The sequence below is a fragment of the Fukomys damarensis genome, unplaced genomic scaffold (genome assembly GCF_012274545.1).
Source record: "Fukomys damarensis isolate Sample0158 unplaced genomic scaffold, DMR_v1.0_HiC HiC_scaffold_24, whole genome shotgun sequence".
NCBI classification, from domain to species: domain Eukaryota; kingdom Metazoa; phylum Chordata; class Mammalia; order Rodentia; family Bathyergidae; genus Fukomys; species Fukomys damarensis.
Genome location: NW_022900936.1, coordinates 49,793,977 through 49,809,060, shown reverse-complemented (window position 1 = coordinate 49,809,060; position 15,084 = coordinate 49,793,977). Strand labels below are relative to the sequence as shown.

Sequence of the window (15,084 nt, the reverse complement as noted above, 5' to 3'; positions counted from 1 at the left end):
GCATCATCCACCTTTCTAATGACATGAAAATGTAAAGAAAAGAAAAGAAAAAAAACACATGGGCTGCTGGCAAATACAGAATGCCAGTTTATCAGATGTGCTTCATGGAAGGGGCACTGCTAGTCTTTCTTTTGCTTCATAAAATGATTGAGATGTGCACATGCTTTCTGGAAAGTGCTTTCTAAGCTGAAAGTTAATCACAACTGAAACCTGTGATATGTTTTTACAAGTTTCTTCTGGAGAACAAAGGTTTCCTTTTATAGTATAAGCATTCTTTGAGGATTAATGAACCCCAACTTTTAATAAATACTTAAGGGATAGACCTGCTTAGTTGCATAGGTTATTACAAGAGGAACAAGAAAAATCCTTGGCTACTTGCTGTAGTTGGAGCCCTTCTGCATTTCTTTCTTCACTATTTATTTTAATAAATTCTAGGTGCTCTCAAGGTACCACAAAGCAGATGGAAAAAGTTGAAAAGTGCAGTAATTTTTGCCTAATGAAAAAGGGTTGGCATTTCAAAACTTTTGATGCTTGTTTTTCCTCCTAAAACATTATGATGTAACTGAGGTGGAACATTTTATTTGAGTTTGAAGATGAAATACTTTAATTATAACTGCTCAAGTCATTCATTTGCAAAGCTATTTCCACAGTAGCTTTAACTATATATCATTATTAGGCAAGGTGACTCTGTCACAATGACTATAATTTCAAGTTTGTCCTACAATTTTTTCTGTTTTTCTTTATCCTTCTTCCCATCCTTCCTTATTTGTTTTTTTTTGAGATACAATGTAGATATACTGTTAGAACTTATGATCCTGCCTCAGTCTCCCAGGTAGCTGGAATTACAGACATCTCCCATTGCACCTAACTTCACAATTTTCTTTCACTCAATCCTCCTGTACTTTTTCTCTTTGGTGTATCAATTACACACATTCAGGGTGCGGTGTGCTTTTTATCTCAAGGACAGTTTTATAAACCATGTGAATGCTTTGAAATCTATATCAAAAAGCATTAAAAGTCTATATTAAAACTTTAAAAATAGAAAGTAAAAATTATAAATTAAATATAAATTAAAAGTTTAGATCTTTCTAAGATAATGTCTGTAGTTCAGTATTTTAATACATCAAAATAGCATTTTGGTTCATTCAGTCTAACATATGTATAAATATATACGCATGATTATGTATGTGTCATGTCCATGTATATATCATAGAACATTTCTTTGCACACATCACTGAAAATTAAGAGATCATATGCTAATTATCACTAGTAGTACTTCATATCTCAGTAAACCTTATATGACAAAATAATCGCAAGCGTCCTACTTGACTTTCAGACAGTGTTTTCTTTACTGGAAGCATGCGTGACCAAACAATCTCTAGAAATCCTCTTCATAGAGATGCCTCTTCCAGAGATATTACTCAGAACTCAGTCTTCTTTCTACAGAATATGTTCTAGTGCCAGCCACCCATTCTACTTAGACTACAGATTACTTACTGAACACGTTGACTATTGTTGGTGCCTCAAACACGTTGTCCTCTGTTACTAGCATGCACACAAATCTCTTTTGATCACTGATCTTTGCATTACTGATAGACAGAGTGTAGTTTTCTGAAAGACTCAATCTGTCTTTATATTCTGGGACATCATCATATTGCACACTTTTCTTTGTAGAGGATCTGAAGGCAATAAATACTGGGGAGCCATCGGGCTTTTCCTAAAATTTAAAATAATAATACATTTTAAAAGCAAGCATATTCAGATGATTCGAGACTACATCCAGAATAACAAAATTGCTTTGGACACATTCTGCCATAAATATATGTGTTTTTGTTCAAGAAGGACTTTGGATATAAACCTTTATTAAATCCTTAGTTCCAGAAAATGAGCCTTCCCAAAAAGGGAAGCTATTAGCTCTTTTGTAGGTACCATATTGAATGTGTGGGAATGAAAGGACAAAACTCATGGAACCACAGCTTCCCTTTAATTAGGAGGACAGAATTAATGACTACATGAAATAGAAAAGGGGTGGTCTTATGTTTACTATGAAATAAAGAATAGGTAAGGACATACAACCATACAAAATGATGTTCGGATAACCCTCACAGAAAGCATACACTTGAGTTGCATGTACTGTTGAGACATCCTAGCTAGGTATCGTTGGCATATTTTTCACTTTAACTCACATACTTTAAATGTGCACATCTTTCAACCAGAATTGATGCAGCTGACCTTTACACATAATAGCATTTTATCAGTCTTCATGAAGGGACAGTATTAACCCTTGTAAATCAATCATGTTCATTAAGCAAGAGAATCAGATTAACTGCCAAAACCCATGGTTTTGCTACATGACTCATAAAACTTAATTTGAATGGCTTTCATACAAAAATGTATTATCAAAATAAGATATAATCTGCCCAGGAACACTAAACATATGATACATTTTTTTTCCTTTGGTTCATTAAAAATTCTGTTACAAATAAGCAATTTAGTCTAAAACAGGAGCAAATCATTTCTCTATCTCACAAGATTTTTGAGAAAGGAAAATGCTAAAATAAGTTAAAATGCATTAAATTTTTAAATTATATAGAAAAATATATAATATTGAATATAAATATTGATTTAGATTGTCAAGTTTATCTTAGAGTCCAAAAGTTTTAGTTTCTTAAATATTTGAATGTATCAATATTTTCCAAAAATTTCTGACTTTTACAAGTTTACCCTTATTTTTTCATTATAGGGAATATGTTAGTCCAGTACATAGTCATTTTTGTATGCAGCAAATAATGTTTTTTAATTTTTACATACTTAATTATACGGCAGATGCTTTCTTTGGCTTTCTATACAATTAATAGATTTAATACTAACAATATCCCTGTAAATTAGAGTTACAATATTAAAGTCCTTTCTAAGTTAGATAATAAAGGTGGCTTTTGGTTAGATAACTTCCCAAGGTTTCAGCTGGTAAAGCTGAACCAGGAGCTCAGCAGCATGGCTTCATGTGATTGCACTGCACCCGCCTTGCTGATGGTTAGACATCGCCGCGTCATCAGGCATCCTGGTGATGTTAACGCAGAGATGAAGGAAATGGGGTAGGGAGGAGTGACTGGGGATCTGTGTTCTTTATTCTTAGAGAGATTACAGGACGGGAAAACTAGTGCACCCTTCTCCCTGTGTTTTCTTTCACCTTTCCAAGCCTTCCACCTCTCTTACAGGTGGTACATTAAATTAGAGTGTACTATTTCTGTAAATCAATGCTGACTTTAGAGCATCTCATCCAGTTTATTCCTGTTTATTCCTTTTTTTTTTGCTTAATTAACAATTTGAAATTTACTATTAAGGATTGGTTCCCAAAACTATTGTGCCAATTCAATTTACATGAGAACTATTCCCTGTGTTATACTTAGAGTCACAGAAGCTTTCAGTGACTTTTATTCAGCCAGTAAACTTTGTGGTAGGCTCTGAGATTCTTGGAATTTGGGGGATGTTAACAGACATCCACATAGGACTTAAATTTCCATTTCCTTGTCTACAGAAAATGAGAAACAGCTCAAAACCACTCAGAGCAAACTGGATAACAGGAGGACATGCAGAGACGTGATGTGCTGTCACATCCTTCCTTCTTTCTCATACCTGATACAAGTGCGGTGTGGTGAGGATTTCACAGCCCATGGTCCTGACAGCTCACTTTTTCAGGCAAATGACTTAACATTCTGTCACTTTAAAATATGCATTTACTCATTTAACTGTATTGAAAACTGGAAACAATTATTTACATCCCAGAAAAGTCACACTTACATATTTCCATTTGCCAAACATGAGATTCTGAGGTACATCAAGTCGACAAGGCATGATGATGGTATCTCCATAGGCTGAATTTACAGTGTACCATCCAAGGCCTTGGGAGAGAATGAGAAGAGAAGAGAGACTGGCTGTGATTCCCGGAGTCATAACATAGGAACACAGTGGAATTTCAGGTGAACGATTTTCTTCACTGTTATTTCAGAAAAATAGATTTCACAGAAATATGGGACTATATAAAGTCATGTTTAGAATTCTCAAAACTAGTTTTAAATATATTTCTGTTTCTCATTTGAAAATATTATAAAGTTTATCTTTTGGAAAAAAATGACAAATTATTAAAACCTGAGAACTAATACAAATAATATCACAACTTAGTTTTATTAATAGGGGGAAATAAGCATGAAAATAGCTTATTTTAAAAAGTAACATTTATTAACATTATTTTCAACTTTATATACAGTATTAACATGGTAAATTTTATAGTATGAAAGTTCTTCATAGAGTGTTATGTATAGAGTGACTAGTTGCATTTTGAGTTAGACAACCCAATTAAATCCACAATTTGCTGTTGGTACAGAAAGCTTTCTAGTATTATTTAATTCTTTGAGAAAAAATATATGACAGTAATTGAAATACAGAAAACAATTCACATTGTATATTTCACGAAGTTAAAAAAACTCAAGTATTTAAAGACACAAAGACATACACCATGTGCTCTCTTTCATATGAAGAAGCTAAAAGCATAATCTGAAAATAGAAAGTAATTACCTGTGGCTACACATAAAGGGAGGGAGAAAGGAGTTCATGGAAGCTAGGTAATGAACACTAAAAGAAGATGAGAAGAATAAGTTCTAGAGTTATACAGAACAGTGGGGTATCTAACTCACAATATCCAATTATAGATTTTATAGAACAAGAAGAGAGGCAATTAAAGGCACAAAGTAGTAAAAAGATGAAGATATCAAAGTACAAAGTATTCTTGTTTGATTAGGATATTTTGTATACATGTATTGAAATATCACGTTGCTCCCAATAAATGTGTATAACTATTACTGTGTAGTTGACAAAAATGATTGTAACATTTACATTGGTAATAGTAATTGTGAAATATCTCAGATCTTTTAAATTTGTTTTTTTATGAAGAGCTATAAAATTTAAAAATTTTATTTTCAACTGTGGAAAAAAAACATTTTGTCCACCAGGTGGTGCTAAAGGGCAAAACTAAGGTAACCGGCGGAGTATAAATAAAACCACCTAATGACTTCTGAATAAACAGAACTGGGTGGGTACCACTTGTAACTGCTGTTCAGTGATCGTAGTGTATATTAAAATTTCATCCAAGAAAAAAATAACTTTAGCAAAGAAAAAAGTAATAAAATCCCTACTTTAAAATCTGTAAATTGAGGCTACTTTTTAAACAATTTATCCCAGTGAACAGAAACACTTAACAAAAACTTTATGTTAATATGTTAGTAACACCTATTTGCAAAATTTTATCAATGTTAAATAGAGAATACAAATTATAAGAAGTGAAGATGTGTTCTCACTGATGTACTTAAACTCTTTACTTACACAGTAACACAATGAAAAATGACTTTAATCATTTTCATTTCATGTTTTCCATACTGTAACTATGTATAACTCCATCTAACTTCAAACTTTCAAAAAGCATAAGACATTAAATGAAAAAATTGTCTCCTCAGGTTTGCTAAAATAAAAATGATAGGGGTTTACTGTTTTGGTTTTTTTTCAGTGCTGAAGATCAAATCTGATTCCCACACATGTCAGGCATGGTCTCTACCACTGAGCTAGACTCTCAACCCTCTAAGGGGTTTAGGGATGTGAATATAGACGTGCAGACCAACTGTATATGGGAAATTGCTTTATTTCTTAGTACAATACTTGTTTTCCATGGCTCCTGCATGTGGAATTTCTATTATGTAGTTAAGACATGTTCATACACTACACGGTGCAGGTCTGCCAAGCAAAAGGAACCGATTTGTGATTTCATGTTTTGTTTCCTCTATCAGTTTACAGTATGGTAGTTGAATATGCCATGGCTTCAAGATGGATTGTCTCTATACCTTACATTATGGCAGCACATGCACCTCTAAATGTGTCCTTTCATTATGAAAGCATGCAAGCATGTCTTCCTTTGACAACTCATGGTGCTTCAATGAGGTGAATCCTTTGCAAGGCAAAAGTAAATGAAAATAGTCCTTTCCCAAAACTGTAATGTTTTGCTCATTCTCAGAAAGCAATTTTCTCTTCCGTATATAAGTTTAAATGTGCTATATATACACCAAATTTATAACAAGGTTTAAAGCTGTATGAATTTCAAATGCATAATGCATTATTAGCATGATGAAAACACAATTACAACAGGAAGGGGACCATATATTTTAATCTTTGTGTGTTCAGGAACGATTTCTGGCATAAAATGGGTACCTAATAAAATGATCTCTCATTTGAATGTTGTAGCATTCTTCAATTTTGTTTATTAAATTAATAACTCTGAAAATCATAAGGGAATTGATATTACTGAAACCTTGGGAAGTTAATGGCTATCATGTATTATCTCAGATGTACAAAGCACTCAGATTTTTATTTTTTGGATGGCAATCTCTGTTATGCAGAGGAACAAACAAAAAGCAAGCACTTTTTTTTTTTTTTTTGGAATCAGGAATTGAATTTGGGACCTTGTGCTTGCGAAGTAGGCTGCATGCAGCACCACTGAGCTAAATCCCGGGCCTAGCAAACACGTTTTATAGTTCAGGTGTGGAACTAGAGGGGAGAGAATATTCCCTCCTCCCTTTTTAAGTGAAATTAAAGACTATTTGTGCTCTTTGATTTGCAAATAATACAAGGAAATACTCTCATCTTCTTGTATTGACTATAGAGCAACAAGTTGTTTTTATTGTTTCAAAGTGTATTTGAAAAGGTTGTTGGTTCTTTCACTGCCAATTCTAAATCCAAACTCAGCCAAGCCAGGACTCTGAAGAGCAGAACAAACACAAAGGAAATGAGAGGTATGACAGGAATGAGGAAAGCAGGGACAAGGCAACAGTTAACAGGAAGATGCACTGTTCCAGACCTGTGGCAGAATGCATGAATAACATGTTGGATGGCATCAGGAGCCATATCATACTTAATTTAAAACCGACTTTGAAGTTTGCTATTGTTATCAACTTTCTCTTTCTAGTAAGGGTACACTGACTCCAAGGTTTATCTGACAGAAAGATCAAAGCTTGAATTTGTGGGAGAGCTAAATCTTGACCACCCTAGGGATAAAGGAGCTACTACAGACCGCTGTGATTTGCTAAATTAGCATCCCAATTTCTAAAGACCTCTTGATCTTCAAGATGTAATGCCAGCAAGACCTGAAGCATCTGTCAATATAAATGGTTCTCTTTACGTATTTCACAGAAGAAAAAGCTTTTTATGTTCAGATTATCAAACCTGAAAATTGAGTTTAGTTTACTAGAAATCCCCTAAAATGTTCTCCCTGTGATATTAGCTGGTTCAATTATTATTGGGGTTGTTCCCTATGGATTATTGGGCATTATTGTACAGATAGGATACCTACGAGGTCCTCCCTCTAAAAGGCTAAATGTGGAATGTAAGTTGGAAGTGTATGTTGTGTGTGCACAGTACATGTTATATGTGTGTGTATGCATATGTCATAGGACATTTTACTCTACTAAATGTATTCTATACATTTAAGGCATCTTTATGAATTATTATTACTGCTGCTATCAAAATTTCCTGACATAAAATAAGACATAAAATGTTTATACTTGTGAAGCAGTATGCAATTAGTTAAGCATTTTTTAGTTATTAATCAAAGAAAAGAAATATAATTAGAAATTGTACATAAAAAAGTTGAATAGAAATACTATAGGGTAAGCATAGGATAAAAAAGACCTATTAACCAAATAATCATGACATACAGAATATTAGGCAAGTGACAATGAAATATAAGCTAGTAATATAAACAATTTTAAAAGAGGCACCAAAAGCAGACTCAGGAAATTTTTGTGATTAAGGTGAATTTTTTTAATTAAAAGTGAAATAATTAAACATATGATTCTGACCATTTGGTGACAAATTATTTTTCTATGTAACCTAGTTGTGTGGTTCAATAATCATTCTTTTGCAGTACTGTTGTCGCAGGGAAATATGAAATATATCTTCCAACCTGTTAACTGTGATATGCTGAGTTTTTGTTCTCTAGAAATGGAAGGATGAGTCCTAGAAATGGCGGAGGTTAAAAGTAGGAAGATATTTATTGATAGGAAAGCTCCTGAGGGGCAGGAGGGGTTCCTGAATAGGTAGCCCAAAGACCCCACTTTACAGAGAAGTTTCATAGGGTGAAACTCACATGGGTACAATGTGGACCACAGCCATGAATACCCAACAAGGTTACAATTGTAGTCACTTAGGTAATGGTGGTTCAATTGGGAAGCAAGTCACGTAGCAAGCATGGATGGAAAGAACAAGGATTTTCCCAGGCAGCAGTGGTTCTAGAGGTCTCCGATCACTCCCAGGGTGGTTGATGCCTATCTGTACTCCACTAAGCCCGTTCTCTGAAGAATTATGTGGGTCTGGTCATCTTGTCTTCATCTTGAGGCCTGGCTTTCAGCCAACTCACATACACATTTGAATTATGTAGGTTAAAACTCAGAATCCACTGCCATATCTCAAGCATAAGAATATTAAACAGGATAGAAAATAGAGTAAGAATTGGACGTGGTCTACTTTTGCATGCTTTAATTAAGGATAATCATTAATTATACACCACAAGGTACTTTAATAACATCATAATCCTTAAAATCATGTTTTGAACCCTGTAGTTATGCTAGATGTCATAGATGCTAAGTTCAGAGCTTATGATATAAAAACCAAATTTTAGTTTCACATAATTTCAGAGTCCTATTGAACAAATGACTTACTGCGAAAGGGGTAGGTATAAACAAGGAACTTATCATATTATTTGTATATATGTATTTGATTATTTGATAGACAAATGCACAAATACTCCTATTTGCTTTGTTGATGAATTGGGGTATGTAAAACTGTAATTGAAACTCTGAATATTTTGTAATTCTAATTTATAACAGGGTTCCTCAACTTGGGTTATTACTGACATTTTAAACTAAATATGACTCTACTATGAAGGCACTATACTGTGTACTACAGGATCCTTAGCAGCATCCCTGCTACCAATTAGATTATGCTTCCACCCTTTCTGATTATGCCAACCAAAAAGTCTCCTGACTTGATAAATGTCCCTTGGAAGGCAAAATTGTCCCCTAAATGCTATTCACTCTAATGCACTGCTTTAAATATTCAGTTTCAGCTCTTTACATTCAATAAAACTGTAGTTTCCAGTAAAATAATTTTTAAGTAAAATGGAACCTTAGTGTAGGACTAAATACTTAGTGAATGTAAGTTGGGGGATGGAGGAAAAAATAGTATATAATAATACCTGGTTATTATCTGATTTATTTGCCTCACTAAAACAAACCATAAGGGGGGATTGATGGATGGCTTTGAGATATGATTCTGAATCTCTTCACAGAAATACAAAGATACTTTGTTTTAGCAAATATACTGTATGCTCCACAAACATAAATTATATATCTTGTATAAGCTTTCTAAGCTATACATGTCATCTATATTTTATTTAATATGATAAAATATCATAGCTCTACTAGTGAGCTAATTAGATATCTTCAAATAGTTCTCCAAGTTAGTGGCTTTACGATTTAATCACAGAGAATTATCTTACCTCACAAGTTATCGCATACTTTATTGCATTAAATAGCAGTTTAATATTCTCATCCAGTACATGAAATGTGAATGTACATACATACGCATTACATGTATGTATGACCATGTGTGTGAGTTACAAGGGGGTATGGTTTCCACATAATTGGAGAGGATGTTGCATGGGAGATGACATGATAAAATCTAATATAGTTTTAAGAACTACACATACAGGCTTTTATCTCCATTCTTTATCTGTGTTAATTTCCCTTTAACAAACTTGGGTCCTTGGAGGCCACATAGGTACTTTGGTGCATCTTAAATAGGAACATTTATTCTCAAAGTTCACGTTCTGTACTGCCTTTCACATGTGTCATAATTATATTGTGGATATAATTTAGTAATGCTTACAAATAAGAAAAAAAAGTAATTCCTGCTTTCCCATTCCTCTACCATTTTCTACAATTTTAAAATGGTATGACATTTTTTAGATGAATGCCTGGAATCAATAGGATAATATCTTGAGGGAAAGGACTATCTTACAAAACTATAAATTAATGCTAGTATCCAAATTGTGTTGCAAGATATGTGCTTTTTATTTTACTTACACATTTTGTATTTTATAATGCTCTATGTCTTTTCATTATACTATAGGTCAGTGTCATAGTTCCTATTATATAGCACAGATTAGATGTACATAAAAAATTTAAGACATACTTCATCAGTACTTTGATGACAATTACTTTCTGGATTTATCTTTGTTCATGATAGTACAGGCATGGACTAATTTATGAAGCTGGATAAGTCACAATTACTCCAACTGAGATTAGATTTTCTCATTTCTACTCCACTTTTTTTTTTTTCAATCCTTAGGCTTGCGCATTCTGTCTGAGTTCCTATGTAACCCTTGGCAAATCTCAAAAATCATCTATTTATACATTCAAACATGCATCAAATATTTATTGAATGCTACTACAGGGAAAGTGAGAGGTATATGTTGTAGGGAAAAATATAAAAGACATACTGAGGCCTTTTACTCAAGGAACATAATGGAATTAATATCAGGTGCATAACTGAGTAAGCTAAGTATTGTATATAAAGTAATCCTAGCAATGAGACTGACAATATTGGCAATAGCTTCTTGGAGGAAATTTCACTTGATGTTAAAATTAAATTAAGGTTTCCATAGATAGGAAGGTAAATAACACCTCACAGCCATGTCCTGGGGAAGGCCAAAAGAGAAGCACTAAAATCACACTTGGATTTTTCTTTTATTGCAAATTCAAATATTTATTAAGCAATTTCTACTGAGCAGACCCTGATATTCATAAGAAGCATGTCCTAAGACTGGCAGCTTTTCCAAATTCACAAATGTACATAAAATTTCTCTAATACAATGATTACTTCGTCTTTACTTTCATAACAAACACTAGTATTTGAATGCTTTTTGAGAATATTTTAAAATTATAAACAAAAATTTTATTTACAAATGATGAAGAGCAATTACATTTTTCCAGTTGTATATCTTTATTTTTATTTTTTGAGAAGTTCTTCATGAATTTTAAATAAGAAAATGGTCAGACTCTATTCTATTTGTTCAAATTTCTTAGTTTGGAATTCATGAATAAACTTTTAGTAATGTATGAATTTTCTAAAGTTATATGTAAAATGATATTTTATAATATAGTATCCTGAAGTTTGTTTTTATAGAAAGAAGATGAAAATATTTCACCTGATTGTGTTGTCAAAGGAGAGCTTGAATAATAACTAAAAAGTTCAAGAATGACACTAAATGGAACAGAACTTATACAGCACAATTTGTTGGTATCAAATATAAAATAATAACCTCCTTCCATCCAGTAATTCCACCTCTGGGAATCTATTCTATGAGAGTGTTTGCATATGTGGCATCATGCTGAGCATTAAAGAACTACAGAAACCTAAATGTTCATTAATAGAGGAATGAATTCACTTCACTAACCTATTGAAAAAGAAGTGAGAGTCAAGTACACTATTTTTTTTTACATTATGCTATTTAAAATTTGTAGCATTCATCTATTCATTGACTATGAAATGCCTACTCTGTGCAAGTACTCTTCTGGTGTGAATGATTGCAATAGTTACCCAAAAATAATTTTATGGAATTTAATATTTATTCATGTATTTAAAAGTTTAGGTGTTTTTTTTCAAAAGGCTTATATTGTCAGTTTAGTTCCTTCTTCATTTAGTAAGGCATTTGGGAAGCACCCTACACTTTACTTATTTTAAGATTCTTCACAGCAATATGAAGGTTACAATAACTTGGTAATAATGGGAAAATGAAAGCCCCTCTGCACAACACTTACAGGAACTCTGTACCATCAATTAGCCCATATCTTTTGGCTCTTTCACATTTCAGAATATTATAAATCATTCTTCTAGGGTACAGGGGGTGGAAAAAAGAAGCACTGGTGGTTTTGAAATGAGTGTCTCAAAATTGTTCCCTCAAAAAGCTGGTTTTGCTTCAAAATTTAATTAATTTAATGGAATATAATACACATAAGCAAACAAGAAAGCCAACAGATCTACACTTACAATTGAAAATTCACTAAAAGCAGTGGACTTTTCGGGTTTCTTTGGCAACCATTTTCACAATCTTTGTTCTAAGGAGGAGATTGTGATTCCCACATACTTGCCCCACAGTAAGATCCCTGTGTTACCAAGTCACTGTTTCTAAGAGGTTAGTTTTTGGCTGGGCGATGGGGTCAACGCCAACATGCCAAAGCAGAGGTCTGTAAGTGATAACAAATGTAAATAAAAACCTTAAAAGTAATTTATGTTATGCATCTCTAGGGCAAAAGGAAAGGAAGAATGCATTAAATTAAAAAACTGGATTTTTAGTACAAAAACTTTGAAGTATATTTTCAGAGTAAAGAAGTCTAGACAGGAGATATATTTAAGCCTGTTTTTCTTTATGCTATATATTAATGTATATATTGTAATTAATGACATGTTAATTTAAATTCATAAGTTGACTATTTCCTATTCTCACATGTTAGGACTTGATGCAAGATGCTCATATAAGCAGAATCCTCTACTCAGTCAATATGATGAAAACAATCAGCAAAATACTATTTTCCTTATTCTCTACCTGCCAATTCTATTTCTCATAATAGTTCTTGCATTGCCTCTATCTAAATCTTGAGGCTTTCCTTTGAGAACTAGCTTTAGTAAAGAGGTAGACAGGAGAAACTAATACTTGCATATTTCTGTAGATTAAAATAATGAAAAGAAAAAGATGAATACATTTAATCTCCATTACTCTGATGATTTCTCAGCATGAATGTCCAGATTTAACTATTTAAGACTATCAGCTTTATTTAAGTAGACAAAAACTATATTTTCCTATGCATTTTGCCAAATAAGTTGTGTTGATAATGTGAATACAGTTCAATTATTTGAGGAAGAAGTAAAACATCAATACTGCATTCATGGAAACACTATTAACAGAAGGCAGGCACATGTTTCACAAAAGACCTTAACTGCATCGTTTGAAGTCATGGAAACTTTTGGAATTTAGATGAGAGTCTATCTTCAGAAAGAGTTCATAGTTACTGTGACATTATTAAATTTTTTTCTGTAAATAATTTAATGAGTGACAAGAGACTGTTTTATATGAGAAAACCAAATCTGTCCTCAAAAACACTTTCAACCCCCCAGACAACAAATTCTTAATAGATTTAGTATTCTTCAAAGTACTTTAGCAAAAATATATCACAAAGACTTAGCCAATAAGATCATAATTTTCACAGATAGCATCTATCAAAAACATGGCATTAAATTATTCACAGAAATAATTGTACTGCTCTGCCATTTAAAGTAATATTCAACAGCATTAGAATAAGAATTTTCTTACAATTTTAGTAGTCATTATCAAGGATAATGAGGTAATTATTAGGGTTACTGAAGAGGCATGGTAGATTTCTGCTTCTGGATTGGTTGACTGATCTGATCCACTTTGCTAGTTTTCAGAATATTCCATAATAAAAATCTAACTTTGTACTGAAAAATATATCTGTATTAGTTGAAATAGCTTTTTGCTTTTTTCTACACATGCAACCCAATTAGTACTGCCTATTTCTCCTGAGAATGTAGATTTGTACAATCAAACATGATAAAAAATAAAGGTTAGAAAGCAACTTAATAAGTTTTCCGTATATTTGATGCAGCTTGCAGGATCATTTCTGAGGCTTAGATTTGTGTAAATTCCATGCTTTTAATTGACAGCTCCCAAAGGGATTGCCATGTAATTTAAAGTCATAGGAAGAAAATTATGTTTCTCTGGTCTTTTAACCATTTTTAAAGAATACACTCAATTTTCTCTAAGATCTAATCTTCTACCTTTGAGGAAGAAGAAATAGGAATGTTTGTCAAAAATGATTTTTTGAAAGAGATTAAAATAATAGGAAATATAATTTTTTTTAAAAAAGTTGCATATACTTAGGAAATTGGCATAATCTGTTATATAAAGTTGCATTTTTTTACTATCTGAGGAGACCTTGTAGCACCTCATGGACAGAGTAATGTGGGTAAAAATTCCTGTTGTAGCATCCCCACAGTGGGAGCTTAGTGAGGGTAATTCTGGGATGCATGAATTTAGAGACAATACTGACATATATTAATATTTTAACACTAACTTTTCAGATATTCCATTTTCCCTGATAGTCATTATTCTTAATTGATGAGTGGGAGGAAAAGTGGGAAAGAGAACAAGATAATTTAAGAAGGCAATGAGTAGAGTTGAGAAAGGAAGCCGTATTGAAAGGTAGCTTTATAATTTCTAAGGGTGTCAAAATGGAGAAATGCCATAAAGATCTGTGAAATCAGCACCTGAAGTTGCCTCCACTTTTGAAACTTCTTTGCTTTCAAAGATTTTTACTTTGTGAAAATTTCATCTTATAGGCCAAAGGCCAAATGTAATGTGTGTGCGTGTGTGTGTGTGTTTGTGCCAGGGATAGAACTCAGGACATTGTGCTTGCAAGGCAGGCGGCAGAACCACTGAGCTAAATCTCTAGCTCTGTAATTTTCAAATGTTACATTATGTATGCTGTAATTTGGGAATTGGTTCAAATTTGCCCAGAGGAATTTTTGGAAATCTAGCTATTATGGACAAGGAGGACAAAAGCAAACAGAAACAAAAGTAATGAATGAGGAAAAATGACCTTAGAACAGGCAAATGGCTGTACTGTAGACTGATCACTCAGGAGCATGAATATGTGGACATTGTCATTAAACCCTTTACATAAATATCTCTCCTGAAAATTGCTTGCTTTCAACTGGCTTTCTGTGATTGCTAAAATTGTATCACTTATCATCTGTTTATTTAAGCATCAACTAAATAAATGTTCCATCTTTTTTGTTTATTATTTAAGGAGTGATGGACATAAAAACACACCTCACAGGTCTCTAACTGCAGGGCATGTAACATTTCAGGGATGTAATCATGCATTTTATTAACAGGTTTGTGCT

At 33.0% G+C, this 15,084-nt stretch overlaps 1 protein-coding gene across 2 annotated transcripts in view; it reads right to left on the bottom strand.

The window, feature by feature from the left end:
* Positions 1 to 15,084, bottom strand: part of Alcam (activated leukocyte cell adhesion molecule) — a 194,887-nt gene that overhangs the window by 59,436 nt on the left and 120,367 nt on the right. For both annotated transcript variants that reach the window (XM_033768159.1, XM_033768160.1), the window contains exons 2-3: positions 3,802 to 3,902; positions 1,498 to 1,717 (exon numbers count right to left, since the gene is read on the bottom strand). In XM_033768159.1, coding sequence (XP_033624050.1) covers positions 1,498 to 1,717; positions 3,802 to 3,902 — 321 coding nt within the window. The remainder of the gene's footprint in view (positions 1 to 1,497; positions 1,718 to 3,801; positions 3,903 to 15,084) is intronic.